This window comes from Sander lucioperca, chromosome 4, assembly GCF_008315115.2.
Source record: "Sander lucioperca isolate FBNREF2018 chromosome 4, SLUC_FBN_1.2, whole genome shotgun sequence".
NCBI lineage: Eukaryota > Metazoa > Chordata > Actinopteri > Perciformes > Percidae > Sander > Sander lucioperca.
The window spans coordinates 37,205,487-37,233,202 of record NC_050176.1 but is presented as its reverse complement, the minus strand read 5'-3'; the positions used below and the strand labels follow the sequence as shown (position 1 = coordinate 37,233,202).

The 27,716-nt window shown below is 40.2% G+C and overlaps 1 protein-coding gene across 2 annotated transcripts; it reads left to right on the top strand.

Moving 5' to 3' along the window:
• Positions 1-212: 212 nt before the first annotated feature.
• On the top strand, positions 213-26,404 carry galnt7 (UDP-N-acetyl-alpha-D-galactosamine: polypeptide N-acetylgalactosaminyltransferase 7). Of its 2 annotated transcripts, none has more exons than XM_031295388.2 (15): positions 213-792; positions 3,344-3,455; positions 6,458-6,776; positions 14,090-14,256; positions 14,388-14,518; positions 14,680-14,759; positions 16,239-16,421; positions 18,181-18,298; positions 18,425-18,547; positions 19,509-19,624; positions 21,234-21,336; positions 21,464-21,562; positions 22,321-22,449; positions 22,619-22,649; positions 24,365-26,404. In XM_031295388.2, exons 1-15 carry the CDS (start codon positions 670-672, stop codon positions 24,469-24,471), a joined length of 1,941 nt encoding a protein of 646 aa, XP_031151248.1. In that variant the 5' UTR covers positions 213-669; the 3' UTR covers positions 24,472-26,404. The 2 variants fall into 2 exon arrangements, with proteins under 2 accessions (XP_031151248.1, XP_031151249.1); XM_031295389.2 differs by lacking the exon at positions 16,239-16,421 and adding an exon at positions 15,795-15,977.
• The last annotated feature ends 1,312 nt before the right edge of the window (positions 26,405-27,716 follow it).

Sequence of the window (27,716 nt, the reverse complement as noted above, 5' to 3'; positions counted from 1 at the left end):
GTAATTACTGAGTTATTATCTCTGCTTAGTAGCCTACATTCGTGGGTGTTACAACGAACCACAGCCCTTTTAATAAATGAAAGGGCGTCACCTAACAGTTTGAAAAACCAAACAGGCCTCTCTTTCTTGTTTTGACTTCTCACAACCAGTAAATCTGGTTGTATATGTATATATGTATATTGAGTCGAGCCATATCAGAAACCGAATGACACAAAAAGAAAAAATTACAGAATTATTAATAGGATATAACTATCAGACAACATTCTTGAAATTGCGAGGTGAGCCATTTACAGACGTGTGCCTCTCAGCTGGGAAGAACTTATATGTGGGGGGCTGCTACGCTGCGCTGAGCCGTGTTTGTCAGCAGTAACGTTAGCAGGTCGGAGGGACCGTGTCAAGAAGGAAACGCGGAGAAGAACCCGGAAAGGAGCATTTTCATTCAGCCTGGTCAATACAAAATATCATTTTTAGAGAAAGGTCACGGTCGCACCACTGACTGTCGTCGAGGTAACGTTAGTACCAGCCTTGTTGTTCAAACTTGCAACATCAGCAGCGAACTAGTTGTTAGCTGCTTGCCTATCGTGCCAGCCGGCTAGCCTTTGCTAGGAGCAGTAGCGGCTAATCTAGTTTAGCTGTTGGCAGCCTGGCTACTCGTGAAGAGCTTCCAAGATGAGGATAAAAGTGGGATTCATTCTACGAAGTTTGCTTGTCATTGGGACTTTTCTTGGTTTGGTGGTACTCTGGTCTTCTCTGTCGCCGAAACCCAACGATGAAAACCCATTTGGAAAACGGGTAAGTTGAAAACAGCAATCCGGTAACGTTACCTTAATTTAGCAAAGTGTCCAAGACGGAACTGCACGTATCAATGCTAGCATAACTCCAGCCTAGCACTTCAAAGTGTATAATACACGTAGCTATGCAAAATGTCTATGGATGATGACTGATAAAGATGAGTTGTAGTGGACTGTGTATAAAACATCACTCCTAACACAGCGACATCAGAACAAGCTTCAGCTCTAGCTAACGTTACTAACTTACATTGGTTGTCATGGAGATTTGTTCCTAGCTAATGTTAGCTAGCTACGGGCGCTAGCTTTTTCATTTGGATGTTACAGTTGCATCCCGTTCTCTTAATACATCCATGTTGCATCCTCCCTTTACATTAACGTTACATTCCTAACTCACACACGTCCATTCCAGGATACACATCCGCATATGTCACCATACTGTTGTAATGCGTCGTTAAGGTGGAACTGTCTTGAAAGTTAACGTTAACAGTTTAACCAAAAGTCCGGCTAACGTTATTTCGACCAGAAACTGTCCTGAATACGTTTTACAAAAAGAAACTCATTTTGTATTCATATACCCAGAATTATCCAGTATCCCAATGATAAATATGAAATAAACATGAGCGTAGTTAACAATGGTTGGTTAATGTTTTAAAGTCCCCCTAAATAATATGAATCCCTCTAAATGTGACTTGAACACAACTTTGTGAGTAATGTACAGTTAAAATGTTTTTGAAACTTGGAAGCTTGTTTTCTGCCTTGTCCAGCATGTCTTCACCAAGTTCTGCACCAAGCAGTTCTGTGTCCAGTCATGCCCCTTTTTAGGGCTGCTTTAAAAATCAAGTCATGAAGGCATTGTGTATGAATCTGTGCTGATGTGCAACAAAATGACCCTATGATGTAAAAACGCCTATCGAAGTATAGCGGAGCAACAAAAAACATTTGTGCAAGGGAGTTTTTCCTCGCCACTGTCGCACTATGGGGTAATTACTAGAATTGTTGGGACTTTATAAATTATAGAGTGTGGTCTAGACCTACCCTATCTGTAAAGTGTATCGAGATAACTCTTGTTATGATTTGATACTATAAATAAAATTGAATTGAATTGAAATTAGGGTTGGTTGACAAAAAATCAAAAATTCTCTGATTTCAGCTTCTTATTTGTAAATATGTTCTAGTTTCTTCACACTTTTATGACAGTAAACTGAATATCTTTGAATTGTGGATATACAGAACATTTGAGGATGTCAACTTGGACATTGGAAAACACTGATCAATATTTTTCACCATTTTGTGAAATTTTATAGACCAAACAACTTAATGATTAATTGAGAAAATAATCAACAGATTAATCGACAATGAAAATAATCGTTAGTTGCAGCCCTAATAACTGCCCAGGAGTTGGGGTAACAGCTAACTGTTTTCTGCAACAAGCTCCAGCACAATGCACAGTCTCTTCTTTTTCTCTCTTTCTCCATGAAATGAAGCTGCCTTAAAATGTCGAGATCATACAAACGATCTCAAAGAAAACAATAATTGTGAAATATCACGTCTACTTGTGCTACCTTTTGGGTGTTTAAGAACAAAATAGGACTTCACAAAACGGGCCATTTAAAGACCCGGACACGCAGAGCCGATAATCGGCCGTTGGACAGTCGGCGAGGTCAGTGACTCGAGTCTGTTTGGTGCAACTGCATGGCCTATTTCTCGCTTCAAATGTTTTCAGAAACACGTTTCGGTGAACTATTTTAGTACAATATGAGATCGTATTCTGAACAAGCCGCCATGACAGTCTGTCTTTGAATTTCCGGAGAAACAAGACCCACGTGATGCGTTCGTCCAATCAGCTGCCGGTTTTCATTTTTGGGCAACAATACAGATTAGCGCCGCCTGCTGTTATGGAGACGTATTACGTCTCGTTGCTTTGGTGTGTTCCGAGGCATTTTTTGACCAATTTGGGGAGACTGATCAGCCCAACTGCCTTTTCTGCCGACGTTTGGCCATCGGCTCTATGTGTCTGGGCCTTAAGTGACACTCCCACTGCTGCACAGCCCCTGCAGAATAGATATAAGGTGTAGCCAGACCATACTCCAACACTGACACAGCGCTGTGGAGACGAGTGTGGCATTGTGAGACTGTGGTTCCCTAAATGGCTAATTGGGTAAGACTCAACCATACAGTAAATGTGCAATCTTTAAAACCAAATAATGAGCAAAAGGAGCTTTAAAAGCTCATAATGGCAAACCCACAGACAAATAGGTAGCCTGCATTCATCACCCTATGTCAGCGATTACCTGTGACAGGCCCTATTAGCTCTAATTAATCCCTCCAAATGATACACGTAGCCGTTTTGTGCTGAACCATATGTGTTTCATCCTGCTCACTGTTAGTAGACCTGTAGTTGGTCCCTAGCCATATTTAGTCACACTGTTTTATTTTTCAATCATTTATTTGTCCCAGCATGTTCACCACAGTATTATTCTCTGATGTTGTGTTAATAATGTGCATCTGTTTAATGTACTGTATAATACCCTCTGTTGTATCCCTATGTAAAGGATGACAGTGTGCTGCCTAAAGGAGATCTAGCAGATCAGTTTAAGCCCGTGGTGCCCTGGCCTCATGTGGAAGGGGTGGAGGTCGACCTCAACTCCATCAGACTCAAACATGGTGAGACACAGTTCCATTTTTAAACATCCCATAAACAAGCCGCCCACATTCTCAAAAAAGAGTCCATCTTTTTTGAAGGAGGTGTAAAGGAAACCTGCCATTTTACAGGTCCCGATATGCACAAATTGTATTTCTGTGACATTTACCTGCAAGGAGTGTTTGCAAGGTACTAAGACTGTGGCACACTTTATCAAAAAACGTTTGTTAGAGAGTTAATGAAGGCTAGTGAACACCTAACCCAGACGTCTGGAAACTGTCGAATTTACTAAACGGATCACAATGGCTTTATGTTTTCTTAACAATAACACACTCATGGTCTAACAGAGGTTTAAGATCTCTACAACTCTAATTATTTAATACATGTTACAGTTAAGATATTTGACCATGTTTAAAACTATAGTGCGTAGTTTCTTGTCGCTCCCATGAATAATGACAACAACTCTATCGGCGCATCCACATGACCAGGGCTCAAGCTTAAGGACCTCCCCACGTCCTGGGGCCAATAAAAAAAGGGTTGGGGACGACGATAATACATTTTGGGACGAATTTGGGAGGTTGAAAGAATAGAGAGTAGTTGGGAAAAAAAAGAAAAACTGCAAATGTTACAATGAACGACGAGGTCACCCGCGAATATTGACTGCCAGAGTGATGTAATGTTACAATGACAACGGTGTCCCGTGGTTAGATACTGCTGCGATTTCTAACGTTACATCAAGTAAACAAAAAGCAGGAAAACGCAAAGCAGAGCCAGACCCTGATCCGCTAGCCTCTGACCTCACGGCAGCTGCAACGGGGAATCTGTACGTTTGCTAGTGACTTTATTGGTTGTTAACGTTGCTGTTAACGTCAACTGTTAGCTAACGTTACAGTTAACGCTATCTAACGAGACAGCAGCCGACGTTTGCATTTACAGTAAGTGTGCTGACGATAACGTAACGTTATGTTAAGAGTCAAGACTGCAACAGCTCAAATCATGTCACTGACGTTAACACTTAGGCTACGTTCACACCGCAAGTCTTAATGCTTAATTTGGATTTTTTCAGATTAAAATGTGGCCTATATCAGATTCCAGGGTGAACTGTTTGCAGTTTCGAACTGACCCGCATGCGCAAAAGAACAATAACAATAACATCAGACGCAGCACGCTGTTGCATTAAAGTTAGGGAGGTCATGGAGGAAGTAAGCATTTTCGCTTTTATTTCAAAATGTTTGTGTATGGCAGCCGTAACATTAATGAGCAGGTGCTGAGGAGGAGAAGAATGAAGAGAAAGAGAGACAAATTGGCTATTTTGACCTTTTGCGGGGTTATGGCTGCAAATTCACTACAGATCTCTGTGTGTCTATTTTTTCAAAAACAGAGACGGTAATGGGTATGATCCTTCTAGTTTTGATTGAATTGAAGTATCTCCCCATTCACAAATTAGGTCTAACACCTCACTCTCCCTCCATTGACTTGCTCCATCACTGTTCTCCATTTTGTAGGCCTAGTCAAGTTTTTAATTTTACTGTCTGTATCTAGAGCTAACTCCCGCCGGCGCATAATTGTGACAAATGTAGATTGACGTAAAAGTGGCATCAAATCCACCTTGGTTGTTCACACTGCGGCCGCATAGAAAAATATCACATCTGGGTCTGATTCAGGACCACATATGGAAGTGGTCTAAATTTGATTTGAAAAAATCAGATCTGGGCAAGATTTGAGTGTTCACACTACTTCTGAAGAAGTCTGACCTGGTCACTTGACCCCAAAAAACTCACTTTTGCCTGCAGTCTGAACGTAGCCTATATGTTACTTACTTACTCCTCTTCATCCTCTATGGGATAGAAGGCTGCAAATCGCATTTAATCATTGGCAACACTCTACGCATCTCCCCATGAAAGGTGTATCTTGCCCAGCAGGTCCTCCAACTTTTAGAAACACCAGCTAGTAGGGCCGTTCCTAGCTTTTTGGAGGACCTATGTAAAACTTGTTTTGCTTTTGCATATAGGGCCCCCAAAAGGGCCAACTTCTTCTTAAGATAGAACAGTCCTGTTGTTGCCAACTCGCCCAAAAGGTTAATGATTAATCATCTAATCATTTTTATGATGTTATATTTATGTCAAAGTTCACTTTGAATTATTCTAACTAATGATAATGTAGAAAAACAAGGATTTTAAATTCTGGAAGGTCCACGTTTATTTCGGGACTGCTTAGATTGTACTTGGGGACGGTTCCGGGAGGATGGTGAAAAAAAGTAAAGGTAGAGCCCTGCACATGACGCAAGCCTTCGGTGATCACGCACCACCCCCACCCCTCCTCTACGTAGTTGCTAGTAGTGTATATCCCATCAAATCAAGGAGGACACAAAAAAGGACTCTTCAGAAGAGGTCATTATCTGGTAATTTTTGTGTCCTCTTCGTTTCCAAAGCTGAACGCTGCTGTTGTCCATTCTCAGCAGTGACGTAAAACGCATCACACAAGCTTCTGCACGCAAATGTTGCCAGGCGACACCATTTTGTAAACATAGCCATACTGAGAAATACAGTGAGAGTTTTGTGAGCTGATAGGCATAATTAGATTTGTATCAACTCATATTCATTTATATTAATAAACGGGCGTTTAAAGTTTCAAAGTACCATAATGCTGTATGTATGTTGTAGTTACATTTAAATGTTAAATCTGCCCCAGTTAATTTTTTTCACGTTTGATGTTTTGAAATTCAAAATTGTCAGCCCTAGGCTAGAAGGAAATTTGGTGCTCTTAGATGCTACAAAATCAGAAATTAATTAAAACATGTATATCTCAAAATCCCTAGTAGCTGTTAATAATGCAAACCAAGTACACAAACAGGGATTTTGATCAGTGAGGCCCAATATTTTTTAATAAAACAGTATTTGTTTTATAGTATTTCCCTCTTATAAAGAGGGCAAAAGGTACATACAGTACAAGTAAGGTACAGTTTCTTTAGCACTTGTATGTTGTGATATTGTGTCATCTTTTGGTTTCTGGCTGTCGTCTCCAGGAGGGGCCAACGATCCTCAGAAACCTGACCAGCAGCCCAACCAAAAGCAGGTGATCCAGCAGCAGTATGTGACATTCAAACCCCACACACAAGCCTACACCAGCCCCATCCTGAAGAAAGGTATCCTGGGAAACTTTGAGCCCAAGGAACCTGAGCCTCAAGGGGTGCCCGGTGGTCCTGGAGAGGGAGCCAAGGCCTTTGTCCTGGGTCCAGAGTACAAAGACGCCATCCAGTCTTCCATCAAAGAGTTTGGCTTTAACATGGTAGCTAGTGACATGATCTCACTGGACAGAACCATTAGTGATATACGCCATGAAGAGTGAGTACTGCTGTTCATGCTGACTACATGTCTGCCACCTTCTTTACTCACTTTGTTTAACTGTAGTCAGCCCTAAATTACTATTACAGCACCTATTCACATTTGCAACTTAATACTAATATGGCATGTCTGTATTAAGCTAAGTTCCCACTACATGACTTTTAAAACCAACACATCCCTGTACTGTTCACACTACACAACTTCCTGTCTTATTAACATAACACTACCTGACTGACCGGCGACAGCAGGTCGCACACTAGTAGATCTTTCACCAGGAGGAATCCCTGCGTCTGGCCTCAAAACGTTTTGTCACAAAAACAGATGCAAGAAGTGAGGCGAGACATGATGTAATACCAATTGCGTCAAGTTGTTGTTGAAAAATTCAAAGAAGAAAAGCAGGATTAGGGCTTGTTTTCCACTACGCACGGACACACCCGTCTGTTTTTTTTGCCTTATGTATCTAGCACCAAATACCTGACACACACACACACACACACACACACACACACAAAAGGCGGTTAGGTGTGACTCCTACACACTCCACTGAACAAGCTGTTCAGACCAGTTAAAGTGGTCTGACATTTGAAGACTACACACGAGTCAGTCTTTTACATTGCCACATCACGGATGCACCATGTTTGGTGCCCTTTCACTTCTAAGTCCCACCCAGTGTTTGCAGAAGCTCTCATATAAGCTGACAGGTGTTTTTCAGCAATATATTTTACAATTGCCTTTTAAGGTAACATCCAGCAAAAAACGGAGAAAAAACATTCAAATTCAGCCAAGAACACATCAAAAGCCTCACATCCTCCATTACGAGATCACTGTCTTTCATTGAATTGTTTTTACTTGCAGTTTATAGATCAAAATACTCCACACCCTCTACAGACAAACAGCAGTGTACATGTTGTATTTTAGGAACTAAAGAATCCACAAGTTGACAAAACAAGAAACTGTAGGACAAATAGTCAGATACCCATTCATTGTCATTGTAGAGGAGATGTCTTCTTAATGGTGGGTACATATGTGTGGCACCTTACACAGTTCTGTGAGAGTTTTATTGCAGTGTTATCTTATCGCAAACGTGTGAAAAAGTGAGTGTACTGACAGCTGAGGTTAATTCGGGCAGACACTGAATCTACAGTGTGTCAGTTAGTGGGGAAAGGTCACTCTTCTTCTGTCACAGCACCACTTATTGTTAACTTCGTCTTTCAACGGAGTGTTTTTGCAGGAGCCCTCTGCATTGGCTTTGAATCCTTCTGGCTGCCCTTGCAGCAACATTTTATTGTGAGACAACTTCCATTCCATTAATGTGTTAATCGCGATGCGATTAAGGGCCGAGCATAACACGTTAATTTTTTTTAATCGCATGCATGCATACTATTTTGACCCTTTGCCGCACCTTCACTTATCATCAAGCTGCCATACTTCCTCGTAACACATCCTGCTGCTGCAGGCATGATGGAGAAAGACAGCAGAAAACACAGTTCTGAATGGCGCTTTTTATTTTCTAAAACTCCTGGACAGCTCATTAGACAAGTTGAAAACCACATGCACATTGTGTAAAGCCGAACTAAAATATCACCAAAGCACGTCAAGCTGGAGCTACCACCTACGAGCTAATTAACGTGACTCAGGTTGATGCTAGTGGGCTCAGGCAAAGCACTATTTTGGAGAGTGCTACTCTCCGACCTGTTGATGAAACCAAATCCAAAAAAATTACTACAGCTCTTGCGAAATGGGTGGCATCTAACTGCAGACCTGTCAGCAGTGTAGAAGACTCGGGTCTTAAAGCCGTACTACGATTGGCATGTTCTGACCCGTCTTATACATTGCCATCGAGGGGGACAGTAGTTTCACGCATACACAGCCTGTACGACACGGAGAAAGCAGCCCAACTGGAACTGCTGCAAAGTGCAAACGCTGTCTCATTAACTGGTGATCACTGGACGTCAGTGAGAAATCAACATTATTTAGGAGTTACTAAACACTATATTGACTCTGGTAAGGATAGGGATTTTTAGTTTTTTTATTTAGGTACTTGGAGGAATTTCTTTTGTTTACAGTAAATAAATAATAAACAAATACAAATCTTAAAGTCAAGTTCATAAAGTAACTTTCCTTGCATTAATTTGATTCCCAGTCAAGATACACTGGTAAGAATTGTTTTCCATTGTTAATATATACTTAAAAACAGTTCTGAAATGCAAAATAATAGAATTTTAATCATGTGATAAAACATGCGAATAACTATAGAAATTTAGCGATTAATCGCGATAAAAAAAATAAAAAATAATAATCGTTTGACAGCCCTAATTCAAATACATAGGTCTGTTTTTGTGATCATTTACAGTCAACAGACCAACCAATCAGAGCCTGTAAGTGGGAATAACAATAGGGATGTCATCTTCCTTTATAGCTAGCTTACTCTCTAGCTACATTCATGAAAAAAATAGTAACTGAAAAAGGGAAACGGAAAAGTTAAGAAGCATGGATGAGATCGACAAAAATGTACAGATCGTTGTCATCTTACAGAAAAAAACAAATAAATCAGCATCGTCAAAGATTTACAACAACTGCTTCTAGCAACCACTACCACAGGTTCTTTTTGACTGGAAATGGCATTAGTGGGAGGGATATTTCACTCAATACTGATTGGTTAAAGCTGTAGTGTTTAGTTTCTAGGGCTGGGCGATATGGAGAAAATCAAATATAACAATATTTTTGACCAAATACCTCGATATCGATACCGCAACGATATTGTAGTGTTGACTATTGGTGCTTTCACAAAATATTAACACAATGAGATTTTTGATAAATAATCATCAGTAATGTGGATATAATGTCTAAGTGGGTAAAGGCAAATAATAGAACAGTTACAACAGTCTGGTAAGTTCAGAAAATTACATCACTTTAATGCAGCCTTTAAAACCTGGAAAAGAAAACACTTATGCCATATTACGATATCCAAAATCTAAGACGATATCTAGTCTCATATCACGATATCGATATAATATCAATATATTGCCCAGCTCTAGTAGTTTCTGCCACCCCCATGAGGAATTTTAAGTAATGACAACAACACTGTCGGCGCGTCCACATGATACAAGCCTTCCATGACTGCAACTCATTTGGCAATGGCTTGAATGTAACGGACGTTCATTAATATCAAAAAGTTACGCACTAAAGCTTTAAGGCAAAAGAAAACACGAAAACCCTCTCATAACAAGAAATGAGCTAACAACTATCAACCATCTTTGTCCTTGACCCCAGTGCACCCAGCATTAGGCTGGCTCTTCTCTCTCAATTTAAGAGTCACCACATTTTACTGGAAACCATAAGTCAACAAACTTCTGCAATCTCTTGGAGGATTGAGCGCCCTAAACGTTTATTATTACCTAGCCATACGGTTACAGTATATCTAACATTGGTCAAATGATTTCAACTTCTCACGTCTAGACTGAGAACAACCACTAATCTAGATCTACACATGAAAGACATCCCCTTCAAACAAACCAAACCATCAAGAAAGATGTTTTAGCTATCCTACCATCAACACAACCTTGTCAGCGTGGTGGAAAGCTAACAACATCCTTATCCTTACCAAAATCCCTCCCCATCACCACTAACTCAGCTATGGAATTATTCCATGTTTTGTATTGGAAAAAAACATTTTAAAGTGCCCGTATTATGAAAATATCACTTTTATTTTGTGTCTCTGGTGCTTCCACACGCATACAAACTTGGAAAAAAAAAAAACATCCATGCTGTTTTGAGTGAGATACGGGTCCTGCCTTCAGTCTCCGGGTGAGCTGGTCAAAATCGGCAGGGGCTTTTTACGTCACTAGCCGAAACAAGTTGGCTAACCGTAGCATGCTAGCACGTTCTGAATGGCAAAACACTGCTACAACACACATTAGTTTGTGGGAATGCTGTTCAACAGCATTCCAACTATTGTTATTCTGTTCTTTATAAACTTCTTATTCCCTCTTCCGTATGTTTTTTGGCTCTCCGTAACTTCTGCATACTTTCAGCTATTAAAACCATTCAACTTTTAAAATGTTCAGCTCTTTCAGCTAATGGTGGGACTTCTTCATCTTTTTTTCTACTATTTATACTTTTTTAAATATTAAGCTTTTTAACACTTTTTTTTAACATTGAAGTCAATGAGAGCATGCTTCAAATCCTTCAAATCCTCTTCTGCTTCAAAATGTATCTCCTCCTACATTCTTTCACCTACATACGTGATTCAAACTTTAAACTGTTCACAAAAACTTTAGGTATTAGAAAATATCTTTTCAGTTTGATATCTTTTACAGTTTTTGTGAAAAAGCTGTTTAAGTTTAGTGATCATTTCAGGATTTTTCTGCGTTTCTAATGAATGTGTGTTGCGTCTGCCAGAGTGAGTGATGTGATCAAGTAGTGTGGAGCCTTAAAAAATTATCTTTGTCCCTTCTCTATAAATTGCTCTCACACCCACAATTTTTACTTGTCATACACAATTTATACATCAAAACGTAGGTATTTTTGTCTAGTTTCAGCCAAAATGCATTTATGCGATTTGAGTTATACATTTGGCTCGATGAGCTTCCAAATGACAACAGTTTCAAATCTTCCTCCATTCGCTGCCATGTTAAACATCCTCCACATTTCCCAGCGAAACTCATAGCGAACCACTTTTTTAAATCGCTGATATGCCCACATTTTTAAGTTTATACACATAAATTTTATATTGATGCGTTCACAAAGGCATTGTGGTGGTCACGATTATGTCATTTGACTGATACCCCTTATCGTTTTAGCAGTCTGAGCCTTTATTTTAGTGATCTGTGCATATGTGGCACAGGTGACAGTTTTCAGCAGGTGACACGGTCGTTAACCTGATTAAAGATGAAAGAGATCTCATCACAGACTTCAAAGGGTGTTTATCAACATGGTCACAGGTCATTAGTAGCCATGACAACCCTTTCACAGACAGTCAACTTGAATACTACAGGCAGTAATATGAACATTAGTCTATATCTTTTGCGTTCCACTTCTGTCTGTCTCTGTCTGTCTGTCTGTTTCTGTTTCTCCCCGTCTCTCTTTCTCTGTCTGTCTCTGTCTGTGTTTCTCTCTGTCTGTCTGTCTGTCTCTGTCTGTTTCTGTTTCTCCCTGTCTCTGTCTGTCTCTCTGTTTGTTTGTCTGTCTCTGTCTGTCTGTCCGTTTCTGTTTCTTCCTGTCTGTCTGTCTCTGTTTGTTTCTGTCTCTGTCTGTCTGTCTGCCTGTCTCTGTCTGTCTGTCTGTTTCTGTTTCTCCATGTCTCTGTCTGTCTACCTTCTCTCTGTCTCCCTCCCTCTTGTCTGTCTATCCCTCCCTCCTTCTGCCTCTCTCTCTCCCTCCCTCCTTCTGTCTCTCTCTCTCTCTCTCTCTCTCTCTCTCTCTCTCCCCCTCTTCTCTCTCTCTGTCTCTCTCTCCTCCCTCCTTCTGTCTCTCTCTCTCTCTCTCTCTCTCCCTCCCTCCCTCCCTCCCTCCCTCCCTCCCTCCTTCTGTCTCTCTCTCCCTCCCTCTCCTGTCTCTCTCTCTCTCTCTCTCTCTCTCTCTCTCTCTCTCTCCCCCCCTCCCTCTAGTGTCATTTGTGATTTCATCCATGTATATAGCCCGCTTCTTTTCAGGCAATATATTTACCTCTCAGCTCTCAGGGTCATGCTTTTTTGTTCTATGCAATGAATATGTCTGATAATAATACAACGTATTTATACTTTTAGCCTTTTTAGTCAATTTATGTGAACTTCCACTTTTGACAGTATTAGAGTTTAGCTTCCAGCTTTTCTAGAAATGTATTTCAGCTCTTAAGGTAATGCAATTCATCTTCCAACTGACAATTTTACATTTCAACTTCCAAGTTTTTCAGCAGTGCAGTGCAATCCATTTGAGATTTTTCAAACAATTTATTTCATATTTCCACATTTTCATCTAGCATAGCATTTGTAAGTCTTCCAGACTTAATCATAATTTCAGTTAGAAAATAAATTATTTTATATATTAGTGGGGTTATTCAACTTTTTAATGAAATTTATGTTAATTGAAACTATTCATACTTTTTCAACTATTCTCACTACTTCAACTTCTTCTTACTGATTTAAGCTATTCATCCAGTTTAGCTTTAGCAATTCAGCTATTCAGCATGCCCACGCATTTTCTGCAGGAAATGCATTTTCTAGTTCACCATAATCTACAAAAGAATTACTTACATGTCCCTATTCTGCAGGTATTCCACGCAAAGTTGGAAGTGTGCACTCGTTTAGAAGAAGTCTCCCAGCTAATCCTGCCTCATACTACTGAAGTTGTAGAAACAAACAGCTAGCTAGCTGATGTGATCCTTAGCTAGCTTCTACTCATATGCGACTGCCAACAAAGATGTTACAGCAGTGAGAGGTCTCACTCTGTAGCTAAAACGGAGACCTGAACACAGGTTGAAAAGAGGAGCTGCAGCAGTGTGCAGTACAACAAAAATATGGTGTTTTTTGAAAATTAAACCATGTAAACCTATTCCGGTAGAACCTCAAAATACAATTATGAACCTGAAAATGAGCATAATATGGCCACTTTAGTTTCCTCAATGTAAAGATTCAAGATTCCTTTTATTAGAGAGAGGGGTGGCCAGCCTGGCGATCTTTTCAATAATTGCTTGTTTATGACCTTCAACCTACACCAGTACACATAAAACTGTCCTGCCCAATCCAGAATTTGCAGATCAAACAGGCTATACTAGACGACAAAGTTAATATTGACACCTTTCAGTTAGGGCTGCTCAATTATGGAAAGAAATCATAATAACGATTATTTTTGGTCAATAGGGAAATCACGATTATTTAACTCGATTACTCATTGACTTTTAGAAAAACGTTGCAATTATTGAATTTGAAAATTTGAAAGTAGGGCTGTGCAATTATTCAAATCCACTCCACCTCCTATAGAACATTCTCTCATAAGACACTTCAGTCTTACTGCCCACAGACAAATGGAACAAAGATCTCAAAGTACAGCATGAGAATGATGATTTTTTTTTTCCCCCTCATTTTGTATTTAATTATGAATTTTAATATTTCATTAATTATGTTCAAATACTTAATTTTGGTGACTTTTTATGCACTAATTGGTCCTGCATTAGCTTCTCTACTGGTATCTTAACGAGCAAGCTTTTTGATGAACCGAAAACCGACTCGCCTACACATCCAATGACAAGAAGTTGCATTAGAGAGATAGCCGCAACCTGTTACCTGAATGTCATTGACTTGACTTGCACCTGGCACTCTGTCCCACCTCTCCAGGTGTAAGTACTGGCAATATGATGACAGACTGATGACCTCCAGTGTGGTGATAGTCTTCCATAATGAAGGCTGGTCTACACTGATGAGAACCATCCACAGTGTCATCAAGAGGACTCCCAGGAAATACCTGGCTGAGATTGTCATGATAGATGACTTCAGCAACAAAGGTGGGTTTGCTTTCCTCACATACAGTATAAGGGTTGGGGTTGTAAACTTGGTTACCTAGTCATCTCTTGAACAATTCATCATCAACGCATAAAAAGTGTGTGTGTGTGTGTGTGTGTGTGTGTGTGTGTAGCCCATCTCAAGGAGCGTTTGGAGGACTACATCAAGCAATGGAACGGTCTTGTAAAACTCTTCAGAAATGAGAAGAGAGAAGGACTGATCCAGGCCAGGAGTATAGGAGCCCATAAGGCCACTAAAGGACAGGTATCCTATTATCTTACTGCTACTGCGCCGACTGATGTGTGAATATTTATCAGTGGCAACTTATACTAGGTGATCAACAGTTGCATTGATCAGACTGACACCATCGCCTTCTCGTTAAACAGTACGGAACAAAGACATCCAAGTGTTTGTTTGTTTTGTAGGTGCTAATCTACCTGGATGCTCATTGTGAGGTTGGAATCAACTGGTACGCTCCACTGGTTGCTCCTATTTCAAAAGACAGGTAACACACACACACACACACACACACACACACACACACAAAACTTTATAAAGGCTGGCTGTCATCCAACAGAGACAGACTGGTTTAATACTCAATTTCAGTCTGTTTATTAAATCATAACTTTTCTTTTCAGCACAGCTTTCTTATGTGGTACTTTTTGTATTAGACAGTATGGTATGGTTGAAACGGGAAACGTTATTTAGTTGTAGATTAATCATTTTATGCTACCTTTTCTTTATACAGTTAATCAGTAATCTACTGTTTAATCAGTGTTAGTGTCCTGTTGTATTTTGATATCTTTACTCGAATATCCAGATCTGTGCTTACCTTTATTCTAAACTACAGGGTCACTGTGCAGCCTATTCAAAGACATAAATATCACAATTTAGCATTTCTTTTCTGTCCTGATCCAGTGATAGAGATTCATGGGCTGCTTGTATTTTACAGATTTGTCTGAGGTTGTGTCCATTTTGGTCACTGTATTTAATCTGCTTCTGCTCTCAGCTGCCACAGTGTTGCAGGATTCTGTACCATGCCAGACACAAATTAGAAATGGCTCCACTTTTTAATATCTACCATTACTACAGCACTGATGACTGTATTTGCTGATACCAATTCTGCAGGCTGTATTTTTAATATCTACCATTACTACAGCACTGATGACTGTATTTGCTGATACCAATTCTGCAGGCTGTATGTACTGTGTATGTGTGTATATATATATATATATATAAAATTCTGTGATATGAAGTGCACCTTAATTTGCCAGGAATTTTCTCCTGGATAGCTTCTACGATAGATTTCTCTATGTGTGAGCCACAGAACTGTTTAGCCTGAACACTGTGCTTTCAAGACACATGTCTTAGCTCCATATCTCAGCTGTAAAACTCTCCTGTGCAACATTTTGAACAGAGCATTGGAAGGAATTCACTAGTGAGTATTGTTCGACTAATCATCCCAGCCCAATACAGACAAAGGCGTGCGTGTGTGTGTGTGTGTGTGTGTGTGTGTGTGTGTGTGTGTGTGTGTGTGTAGGACAGCATGTACAGTACCACTGATAGACTATATAGATGGTAATGAGTACACTATGGAGCCCCAGCAGGGTGGGGATGAGGACGGCCTGGCTAGAGGAGCATGGGATTGGAGCCTGCTCTGGAAGAGAGTACCGCTTAGCCAGAGAGAGAAGGCCAAGAGAAAACATACCACCCAGCCGTACCGGTACACAAACCACAGCCAGCATGCTAACACTCATCCCTGTTCTGTTTGTGTCTCCATCTCCCATTCCTTCATCCCACCTGTCCTATCCTCCACTGCATCTTGCTCTGTCTTGGTCTCTGACACCCCCACCCAATGTCTTTGTGTTTCGACTGGCACTGCTGTCCGTATTTGCCTGTTTTTTTATTTCCTTCATGTACACCACCCCTACACCTCTTTCCCCCCATGTATCTTGTATGCTTGGCCCCATCCCCACTCTGTCAGAACGGTGTGTACGGTGCCTCTGATCGACTCCATCCACGGCCAGAAGTTCACCATCGAGCCCCAGGGTGGAGGAGACGAGGATGGCTTCGCTAGAGGAGCCTGGGACTGGAGCATGCTCTGGAAGAGAGTACCTCTGGGAGACCGAGAAAAAAAACTCAGAAAAACTCAGACTGAGCCATATAGGTACAGAACATCAGTGCCTCCTGACTAATTTGGACAAATGCTAATGATATGTCTGACATTAAGACTATCACTACCCTAACTAACCTGTTAAGAAATGCTAATCTTAAACCAGAGAGGTGAAAATGAAGAAAAACAACTCATCTCAGTAGAACCTAAAAAAAAACAACTCAAAAACAGAAATATAAAGACCAGGGTGTATGGGTACCATCAGCTGATATTTTTATTTATACAGTAATACCAACTTATATATAAATATAAAAAAATATATAATAGAGTCAAACCCTTACTGCATATCACAACTAACCAACTAAACCAAAACGATCTCACTCCTCTGATGGGGAGTAACTCGCTCCTGTCCTGTCCACTGACTGCGTGTGTGCTTCAATGTTTCTACTACTGGGGTTGATTGGTGTTGGTTTCACCAAACTGGGTTATGGGCTTGTTTATTTAATTTAGTGGGATTTACTCCCGTTCGTTATCTACTCTTAGTCTGACTTTCTGATGTTTTTTGCTGAAACTAAGTTTATGTGGGTCAATTTAGCGAATCCTTTCCTGTGTTATGGGAGTCTGAATCTACCTTTTTCTTTTTTAGCCATCTTGGAACTGCAGGGACTTTAAAGGGCTATGCTAACATAACGGCATTGCCTTCAGTGAGAAATGATTGGGCCTGAATCTAAAAGGAGAGGAAGTGGAGTTTGTGTTGGGACATTTTGTCGGGTCTACAGGGGAGCTTCTGGTGTGAATCGGGTTCAGACTGGGGCACCATCACCCCCACCTTCCCCCAATCACTTTTTTTTTCATTCATGTCTTTTTTTCTCCACTTTGCTTCCACTAATTTGTTATTGTGCTTGGACTCTGTTTCTCTGTCAGTCTGATGTTATGCTCTCTGTGTTGTCATTGTTGTTATTCATACTGTAACTGACTGACTGTGCTTTAAAGGTGACCTATTATACTGTTTCAGATTCATTCTTATATTTAGTGATTCTACTAGAACATGTTTACAGCTCATACTGCCCATGGCTGCACACTCTGTCTGAGTGCCTGTCTCTTTAAGCCCCCCTCCCAAAAAAGCCCAGTCTGCTCTGATTGGTCACCGTTTCTGCATCCTAGAGTCTCCTGAAATCTCCGCTGCTGCTACGTTGCAGCTGGAGACTGACTGCCACGGAGTATAAAGCAAGACTTTGTATTGTGAAAAATCACCAATACATTTTTCTAAACCAAATACTGCACAACTGGAGATGTTACAGCAGTAATGTGACCCGAAATTGGGGAGAAATGAACAACAAAGGCAGCCAAGATTACTGGCGTTAGCCTAAAATAAACGCTTCAGTAGCCTGCCTGGAGCAGATAACCAATCATAGAAACCCAGCTCTGTGTGACGTGACACGGAGCCAAAAGTAGAAAAAACATTGAAAGCCAAGTGTTCTGAACATTGGGAAATCTGAGGTTTTTGCTCATGGGGATTTTTCTGAAATACATTTACCTCATTATTTGACGCTTTGGCCACATTTAACATAAAAACCCGACATTGTAACATTTAAGTTATGACGGGATTACGGAAAAGAATAATAGGTCACCTTTAAGTAAAGGCAATGTAGATGCCAATGTTTAGACAGAAATGAACTGTTTAATGTGGGATTCAGACCAACCTCAAAAGAAAAGATGATGTGATGACAGTGACAGTGATGCACCTGTTTGAGTATGTGTCTATATGTCTGTTTCTGGATGTGGGTGTGTGTGTCTGTCTTTACACCTGTAGGTCTCCAGCCATGGCAGGTGGTCTCTTTGCTATAGAGAGAGACTTCTTCTTTGAGCTGGGTCTGTATGACCCCGGACTACAGATATGGGGAGGAGAGAATTTTGAAATATCATACAAGGTAGACATGGAATGGACCAGTTTATACACATTGAGTCTAAATGGCCACAAACAAATCATTTGAAAAGAGTTTATAGCAGTATTTACCTTTCCATTATGTTAGTTTTATTTCTGTGTTTTTATGTAGATCTGGCAGTGTGGTGGGCAGCTGCTCTTTGTACCCTGTTCTCGTGTCGGACATATCTACAGACTTCAGGGATGGCAAGGCAACCCTCCACCTGCACATGTTGGATCGTCGCCCACCCTGAAGGTAGAGTGGCTCATGCTTTGAAACTCTGTGTAGACTCTGTACACACAAAGACAGAAATATGCACATGCATTCTTTTTATCAGAATTTTAAATCTCTGTGTAAGCATGGTTCTATTATTTCAGTCTTGTTCAATGTGGAAATGGGCGCACAGCCACAAGCCTCATTTCCACTACCACAGTTGGCCTAAAATGGATGCAGACATGCCCTTAATTACCTGTTTGCATATTGCGTACTACCTGTACCGGCTCCAAATGTCCAAAAGGTAATCTGTGATTCAGTTTACATGCTGATGTCAAAACAGACTTTTCAGACATTGATAATACAGGATAAATTGTAAAGATCATTAACGGAAAATAAAATGATGCCTACAATGTAAAATTGATCACATAAGTAACTGATCAACTTTAAGTATATAAATGTGATTTTGATTGGCAATTTTACAGAGCTTTGTGTACACTGCAAAAAAATCAATACACAATCAAGATACAGATACAAGATACACAATCAATGAAAATGGTTATCAACCCAAATAAACAAATTGTATTATTACATTCCATCTCTCACCTTTCTTTTAGTCTGCACTTTATTATATCACCAACTGATTGTTCTAGTAGAAACACATTTTTGCGCCTGTTCTGGAGTCTGTGTGAGGTGCCCACATATTCCCTTCACATTCGTTCTTTATAAATCCCAGTTTTTTGTGGGAAATTGCATATGCATGCTTATTGTGCATATGCAATGACCATTCATCCGGACCCAGGTGTGCAGTAACATTTTGCATGTTGTCCGTTCAACACTTTCTGTATATTATGAGGTGATAAATTTATCAGTTTAATTATCAGCAGATATTACAGTAGTTTTATTACAGCAGACAACATCAGCATTATATTATATCTCGGAATGCAAAATTATTGTGTGTGTGTGTGTGTGTGTGTGTGTGTGTGTGTGTGTGTGTGTGTAGAACTATGTCCGTGTGGTAGAGGTATGGTGGGATGAATATAAGGACTACTTCTACGCCAGTCGTCCTGAAACTCTCACTCTAGCCTACGGAGACATCAGCGAGCTTAAACGCTTCAGGTATAACAAACATATAACAAAATATGTATACTTTGTATTTATTTCTGACAAATGTTAAGACTTATTCTTTTGTCTTATTTGATCACACTTTTCCACATCTCTGAATTTCTCATACATTTGCTTGTTACACACCTTACCCTGTACACTGTCTGATTTTTAGGCTGTCCTGACAAAAGTTGACAATCAAGAGATCATACTGTAAGAAAAGTCCACTGACAGACTGGGGACTGGAGCACACTGATTGATTTGCAGCCTTTAATTGTGCCAACTAATGTTAACACCACTTTGTCTTCATCAGAGTCAAAATGGATAAAGGCAAATGCATAAATAGTTAACCTAGAACAGATGTATAAGTCTCATTTGATAATTGGTTGAACAGGATTTCAAATATATTGTATAAATAATCCAAGGGTGGGAATTGCCATAGTCAATGTCCAAGTGCCACAACCCATGCACTACAGTCACATCAGGAACAAAAAACACATGAAATTCTGGCTTATGTTGGACAAACATAAAAGTGTCCATATTGTGAAAAAAACACTTTTTCTGGGATTTGGGGTGTTATTTTGTGTCTCTGGTGCTTCCACACGCATACAAACTTGGAAAAGAAAACATCCATGCTGTTTTGAGTGAGATACGGTTTCTGAATGTGTCCTGCCTTCAGTCTCCGGGTGAGCTGTTCAAAATCTGCATGGCTTTCTAGCCGAGACGAGGGGCTAACCGCTAGCATGCTAGCGCTAGCAAAACACTGCTACACACACACACACACAAATTCACCCTAATCAACAAAATAAATTGTATAGAACTACTTACATGTCCATGTTCTGCAGGTATTCCACACAAAGTTGGAAGTGCGCCCTCGTTTAGAAGAAGTCTCCCAGCTAATCCTTCCTTGTACAGGCCGAAGTTGCAGAAACAGCTAGCTAGCTCATGTAATCCTTACCTAGTTACTGCGCATGTGCGACTGACAACAGAGATGTTACAGAAGTTGAGAGGTCTCACTCTGTAGCTAAAACAGAGACCTGAACACAGGGTGAAAAGAGGAGCTGCAGCAATGTGCAGTACAACAAAAATATGGTGTTTTGTGAAAATGAAACCATGTAAACCTATTCTGATACAATCTCAAATTACAATTATGAACCTGAAAATGAGCATAACATGGCCACTTTAAAGATTCAAAAATGCAACACACACACACACAAAACATGGATTATGCTATTGCTCGATATTATGCACAGGCTAACTATAGCTCTGCAGCGTCATTAAAGTTCTGGGGAATAGAAAAGATGTCAGATATCCGCTCTGCAGGGAGGCATATTTGGTCATATTCATAACACAGTGGAGCCCTTTGGCCTAAACGAACAACTGAATTGGTCACGTTTATTTTAATTATTATTATTTATGCATTTAAAAATATGTCTTAAGCCTTGAATACTACTTTAGACACACTGAAGATTCTTAACATTTGAAATAAGCTGAAGTTCCATGCAATTCCTTTCTCTATTTTTTAGAATTGGTTAGAAATTAAGACATAATTAGCTTACAGTCAAACTAAGTTCACTGGTTGTGAATAATGGTTTGCTGTTTTTTTGGCTGGACTTTTTGTCAGGGAGGAACATCGATGCAAGAGCTTCAAGTGGTTCATGGAGGAAATAGCGTATGACATTCCACTGTACTACCCTCTGCCTCCAAAAAATGTAGAATGGGGAGAGGTAGGCACACACACACACACACACACACAGCACTACAGTACTGTTTCCTTCCTAGTTATTTGATGGCTCGCTTTTTGTGATATCCTGTGCTATAAGGGTTGTGTGTGTATCCTGTCCGTGTGTGTAGATTCGAGGCTTTGAGACAAGTTACTGTATTGACAGTATGGGACACACCAATGGAGGCAATGTGGAAATAGGACCATGCCACAGGATGGGGGGTAACCAGGTAATGAAACACACACACACACACACACACACACACACACACACACACGCACACACACACACACACAGTGCCTCGTGTGGTGTGTTGCTTTGTCTCCTGTAGCTCTGTTCAGTCCAGATGGAGATGGTCTTGATCTAGTTAGGTTTGGTTGTTGAAGAACACGATAATTGAACTCCATCTCCCTTAATAAAGAAGTGCTTTTTCTTATTCTGTCCATGTCTCAAGTTGCCAAGCTCCATCAGAAATCCTTAATTTTCACACTCAAAACTACTTCTTGTATAGGAGTATTAGTTGTTTTGGTCAGACAGGTTATTTTCTTCAGATTCCCAAGTATTGGTGTGCATTGCTGTCTACCACAGTCTTTTTTATTTTTTATTTTACCAGGCGTCATCAGAGTCCCAGTTCTCTCTCATCTTATCCTACACATAAGGAGCTTTTAAAGGGAGATGCTGTCAACCAAACTATTCAGCAACACCACAACAAAACTGTTTAGTTAAGTTTTTACAAAACAATGCAGTGTCTGTCCCAGAAAGCAGGTTTAACCAACTCAACGACCTTTGCCTCCACTAGTTCTTGGCCATCTGCTTGGTGTGTCAGGGCCTTTGAGTTGTCAGTACACCCGCTTTCTGGAACAACCCCCTGCTAGTTTTGCCAGATACAGGTTTTAATGGCCTCAGGGCAGCTAGTACTTTACACGCTGTACACTGGACTCTGTGATGTGTTAATTAGTGTGTGTGTGTGTTGTGTGCTGTGTGTAGTTGTTCCGTATCAATGAAGCCAACCAGTTGATGCAGTATGACCAGTGCCTGACTAGAGGAAGTGATAATTCAGCGGTCATCATCACACACTGTGATCAGAACCAGAACACTGAGTGGAAGTACTTTAAGGTGAGACATTCTCACACACACACACACACACACACACACACACACACACATGCACACTAGACAGAAAGTAGAAAGTATTGGAATAAAGGAAAATTCACTCACTCTCTCTCTCTCTCTCTCTCTCTCTCTCTCTCTCTCTCTCTCTCTCTCGTTCCCTCTGCTAATCCAGGATCTCCATCGATTCACTCATGTACCAACAGGTAAAATCTGCACTATTTTAACACAGTGTTAGTTTTCACTCTGTTTTCATATATTTTTCACACAGTGATTCGTTGTCATCAGTGTCACTGACAATCATGTCACCAGTGGAAGGAAAATTAGGAAGCCTTAATTTCAATAAAGTCACACTCTGAAAACTATCAGTCATTGATGGTGTCACACTACCTCTAGTATGGTCTGTAAAGGGTTTCCACGGTGGTGGAAAACTTGAAAAAGTCATGGAAAAGTTTTGAGATTTTGTCCATGAAAATGTGTGGGAACCCCTTTATGTAGTCCTGGTATAGTTAGAGGAGAGAACACAGCCACCTGATCAGACAGAGTATGAAGCAACCACTAGGCACATACAGCCTGTGCGTAGTTTAACTCTTTAAAGCTGCAGACACACAGACCAGACGGCCGACCCTCGGCAGAAAAGGCAGTTGGACTGATCAGTGTCCCCGAGTTGGTCAAAAAGTGCCTCAGAACACACCAAAGCGACGAGACGTAATACGTCTCCATAACAGCAGGCGGCGCTAATCTGTATTGTCGCCCAAAAATGAAAACCGGCAGCTGATTGGACGAACGCGTCACGTGGGTCTGGTTTCTCCGGAAATTCAAAGACAGACTGTCATGGCGGCTTCTTCAGAATACGATCTCATATTGTACTAAAATAGTTCACCAAAACGTGTTTCTGAAAACATTTAAAGCGAGAAATAGGCCGTGCAGTTGCTGAATCTGTCTTCATTTCAGATCAACAAAGGTCAGTTTAAAAGATTTTCGTCAGATTTTGAGAGACTCTAGTCACACTCATTCCGCTCCCTGTTTCCGTGTTAGCACTCTACCAATCAGATGGGTCATTTGAGTCCGACTGCCGGCAGTGCCCGCCCCGCCGATTATACATGTCAAATTGGCCAAAATGAAGGACGACGGCCCCTCGGACGGACGACGGCATGGAGCACACCGAACAGACTCAAATCACTGACCTCGCCAGACTGTCCGACGGCCGATTATCGGCTTGGTGTGTCAGCACCTTAAACCAGTGGCGATATTATTGGCCAATATTAGTTTAACCCAGATATATCAGTATTAGCAGATTAGTAACAAGAACTTGCAGTACAGTACAGTGTCAAATATATATTTGAGGACATTTAGTATTGTAATAATGATTTATATTTTTATAATTGAGGAATCTTAACAAAAATGTTTCTTTAAAAATATTGCCAGATATATATATTTTTTTATCTTTTTCTTTAAACAGTATCAGCCTCAAAAAAGTGCATTGGCCCTATTGAAATAAATGAGATCACAGAGAGTTGGGATGCCAAGAAAACCGAATAATTCAGCTGTGATTGAACAGTCGTAATTCACTCAGTGAACCACACAAAGGTTCAGACCAGTTTCAAACTAGCCACATGTTTATTAACAAAGCAAAGATAAAAAACGTCTCAAACGTCATTAGTCACATAATTTATGCCCTTTTTGAAGTCGTGTTTCAGATGTAGCTGCTGTGGAATATTGAAACACGCTCCACTTTGAGACATAACATCACTATCACATTGCCTTAAATTAGATGAGCTCAAATGTTCTCAAGTTGAGTACCTCTAAACACAAACCCCTTTTGGAAAAGGTCCACTTCCAGGGATCCATATGGGAGGCGGGGCTTTGGAATCCCTGTAGCAACTGCTAATAGCAATGTTCATCTGTGTTCTCCTAACAGGGAAATGTCTGGACCGCTCCGACCTGCTCCACAAAGTCTTCATATCAGACTGTGACAACAGTAAAACCACCCAGAAATGGGAGATGAACAACATAGTGGCTGTCTGAAGACTGAACAGTTCGCACAAAGAAAACCACTGGAAGCTTGGAGAGAAACAGGTTGACTGTTTGAAGACGAACACACACACACACACACACACACACACACACACACACACACCAATAGATACATTTATACTACAAGTTTACAGATATATCAAGCTGATACTGTCCTTTAAAGAAAGAAAAAAATGTTTCTTATATGAGCCAGTCAGTATCAGTGCACCTCCAACATGAGGGAGTTAAAATGTCCCAACTGAAAGACACCAAGTATTGACTATTAACCGTTTCAACCCAAAAGTTGGTTGGTACTGTTGGTCCATACAGTCATGCATTCTACAGACACATAGACACTCCAGGTGACAGAAGAACTGGTTGGTATGGAGGCTGAAGCTACTGGTCCTCCGATTGACCTGTTGGATAAACACTGAACTAAGACATAGTGGACTCCGTCTCTGTCCGTCTCTGTCCTTCTGTTTCTGTCTGTCACTGTCCTTCATAGTGGTTATGTTTACACGGTCTTTCTTTTTTGTTCTTTTGGTCTTTTTTAAACCACTAAATTGATTAATGAAATTAATCACATCAACTCTGACTATTGAACAGTCACGCTCTTATTAGACCTTTTCAATCAACCAAGGAGTCCTTTTTAGTGGTGGAGGATTCTATGAAACATCGGTGGGTTTTACTAGGTGTTTTAACCAAGTCTGTTCATATGCTGGGGGCATAAAATGGCTTCCAGGCTGAAATAGTTAGTTAAAATAGGATGTCAAAAACTAAGCATTTATTGGATATATTAAAGAAAGAATACTCAGATGATCCATATCTGTTTATAGAGCAATCATCCTGGCATGTATGGAACAATCAACATGTAAAGATTATTTTTCTGCACGATCCTGTTCGATATCAGCCAAAATACATACAAACCTTATTCTGGGGCCGGGGAGAGGCCATCCTCAGATGTCAATGAGATGTAAGTAAAGCTCCAATAGGCACATAGTAAACAGGCTGGACGCTGACATATTCTAATATTGAATTGTATTTGTTTTTTCTTCACATTTGTACTCCAGAGTCTGTGAAAGGCATTCTTAACATCCCCAATTAGAAAATGGCACCAAACTTTCGAAAGTATGGCTATACTACACGCCTGTGGCGTAAAATGCAGAAGGATTATTTCAAATGAAGTACTCTATTGGTATTGGTATCACTTTAAGGCTACTGGTATCATCATTTTTTAAACGATACCCAGCCCTACAAGCAATGCTTGTGTCCTACATAAAGCTTCATTCATCTCAAGTCCATTCCCGCTATGCCATGCCTGAAACCATGCCACCTAGAGAAAGCTTTCAAATGCACAATAGCATGAATAAAAGTAACTCGTCTTTCTTTTGTTCAGTTTGATTAGTTGCAATTTACTTCAATTCATTTCCATTGATTTGAATTCCTTTTCATCAACTTCTACAAACACAGAGATGCTTTAGAGTTACTTAAACATGTTAAGGAGAGCACATCTTTAAGAACAGTGATCTGACTGACAAAGGATTTATGAACTGCCTGCCTTACTGACAGTCTTGATGAGTAATTCAGTAGCTGACCAGTTATCTGTGACATAGTTACTGCCTGTCTGAAAATAAAAATATGACACTGGGTTGTTTGGGTGGGGATTGATACCAGTGAGAAATACACAATTTATGGTGGGGAAAACAACAAATGAAGAAAATTTGGGGGTTTTTTTGGTTTGTTTTTGCAAGTGAAAGAGGGTTTGGTGTATAGGTGATCATGGATGCAATGTTTTGTACAATGTAAATAGATTTCTTTAAGATGATCATGATGTATTTTGTGAAGGGCCTTGAATGATGTAAATATCTAACTTATAGCAGAAATTTAATAATATGGGCTGAACAGTGGGTGATTGAGCGAATAAAAGACCTGATTTTTACTACCACCACTGTAGTAAACCACTCTTTGATATTGTGATTTCATTATAAAGCATTTTTTAAATTACTTATAATGTCAAGTATCATAATATTCTATAATTGCTGGTCACTTTGTGTCCAGTATAATGCATTTATGAGTTTATAATCTGCTTATAGCAATGTATAAGTATAGTTATACGCTCTTGTAAATAATCATAATGCTTTATAACAACAATTATAACATAAACCATTTTATAATGACTTAGGTGAAGTATTATAATACATAGAAAAATACAATTTTCTCTATTATAACTCTCATAATTTGAATACATTATAATCATTTTATAATGCATAATTATCACTGCTGTAAGGCATAATAATGTGATTATAAATTACATTAAAGGTGCAGTAGGTAAGCCTTATAAAACTAACTTTCTGTCATATTTGCTGAAACTGACCCTATGTTCCAGTAGAACTACATGAAGCAGGTCATTTAAAAAAAAGATATCTGGCTCCTCTGGCACCACCTACAGCCTGTAGTGCAATTTGCAAAAATCCACTGCTCCCTGTTCAGATGCACCAATCAGAAAAAAGTGAACATTGGAGCTGCTTTGGACGCACACACCAAATCCCAACTAGTTAATTATCCTCCGGACCGCTGCAGTCTCCTTTTCTTTCTCTCTCCTTTCCGTCGGGTGGCATAGTAGAGGAATTACTGTATAGTACAGGAGAAGCTCGCAGGCAGTTTCGTCTTACATTACAGTCCCTCCAGGATTTCGCGATGGCGATCGCACCAATTCACACGAATTCAACCAATCACCTTGAATTTGGTGCGACTTGCAATTTTGACCAATCATCGCAACTTTTCCGCACATTTGACCAATAACCTGAAGTTTCCCGCGACTTCAACTAATCACAGCAGTCCCACGTGCACTCTGAGAGCCAATGACCAATTGGGAGTGAGAACGGGTTGATAATTTCCTTGTTTTTGATATGAAGACGAGACGCGTGTGTGACTCATTTACCAACAAAACGTACAGCGAAAGACCGTGCAAAACATGTCAGACCGTCCGATACATTTTAACAGCAATGTAGACTTTAACGATTTAAAAGTCGCTGAAGTTCCTGCCGTTTCCTGTCGGCTCTCTGCAGCGGGTGGGGCTACTGCTCCGTACCCCCCGCGACTGACGCTTGCACACACACAAACACACACACACACACACACACGGTGGATGCAGGAGAAAAAGAAGATGAGACGACACGATGACCTAAATTGAGGACAGCTACGCTCGTTATTGTAAGTGCAATGATAAGTTAAAGTCAGTACTTTATCAAACTGTA

Coding starts and splice junctions, on each gene's coding strand:
- galnt7 (XM_031295388.2), top strand. CDS start 670: ATGAGGATAAAAGTGGGATTCATTCTACGAAGTTTGCTTGTCATTGGG. Junction 14,760..16,238: donor GCTCCTATTTCAAAAGACAG/GTAACACACACA, acceptor CCACTCTGTCAG/AACGGTGTGTACGGTGCCTC. Junction 16,422..18,180: donor ACTCAGACTGAGCCATATAG/GTACAGAACATC, acceptor TTACACCTGTAG/GTCTCCAGCCATGGCAGGTG.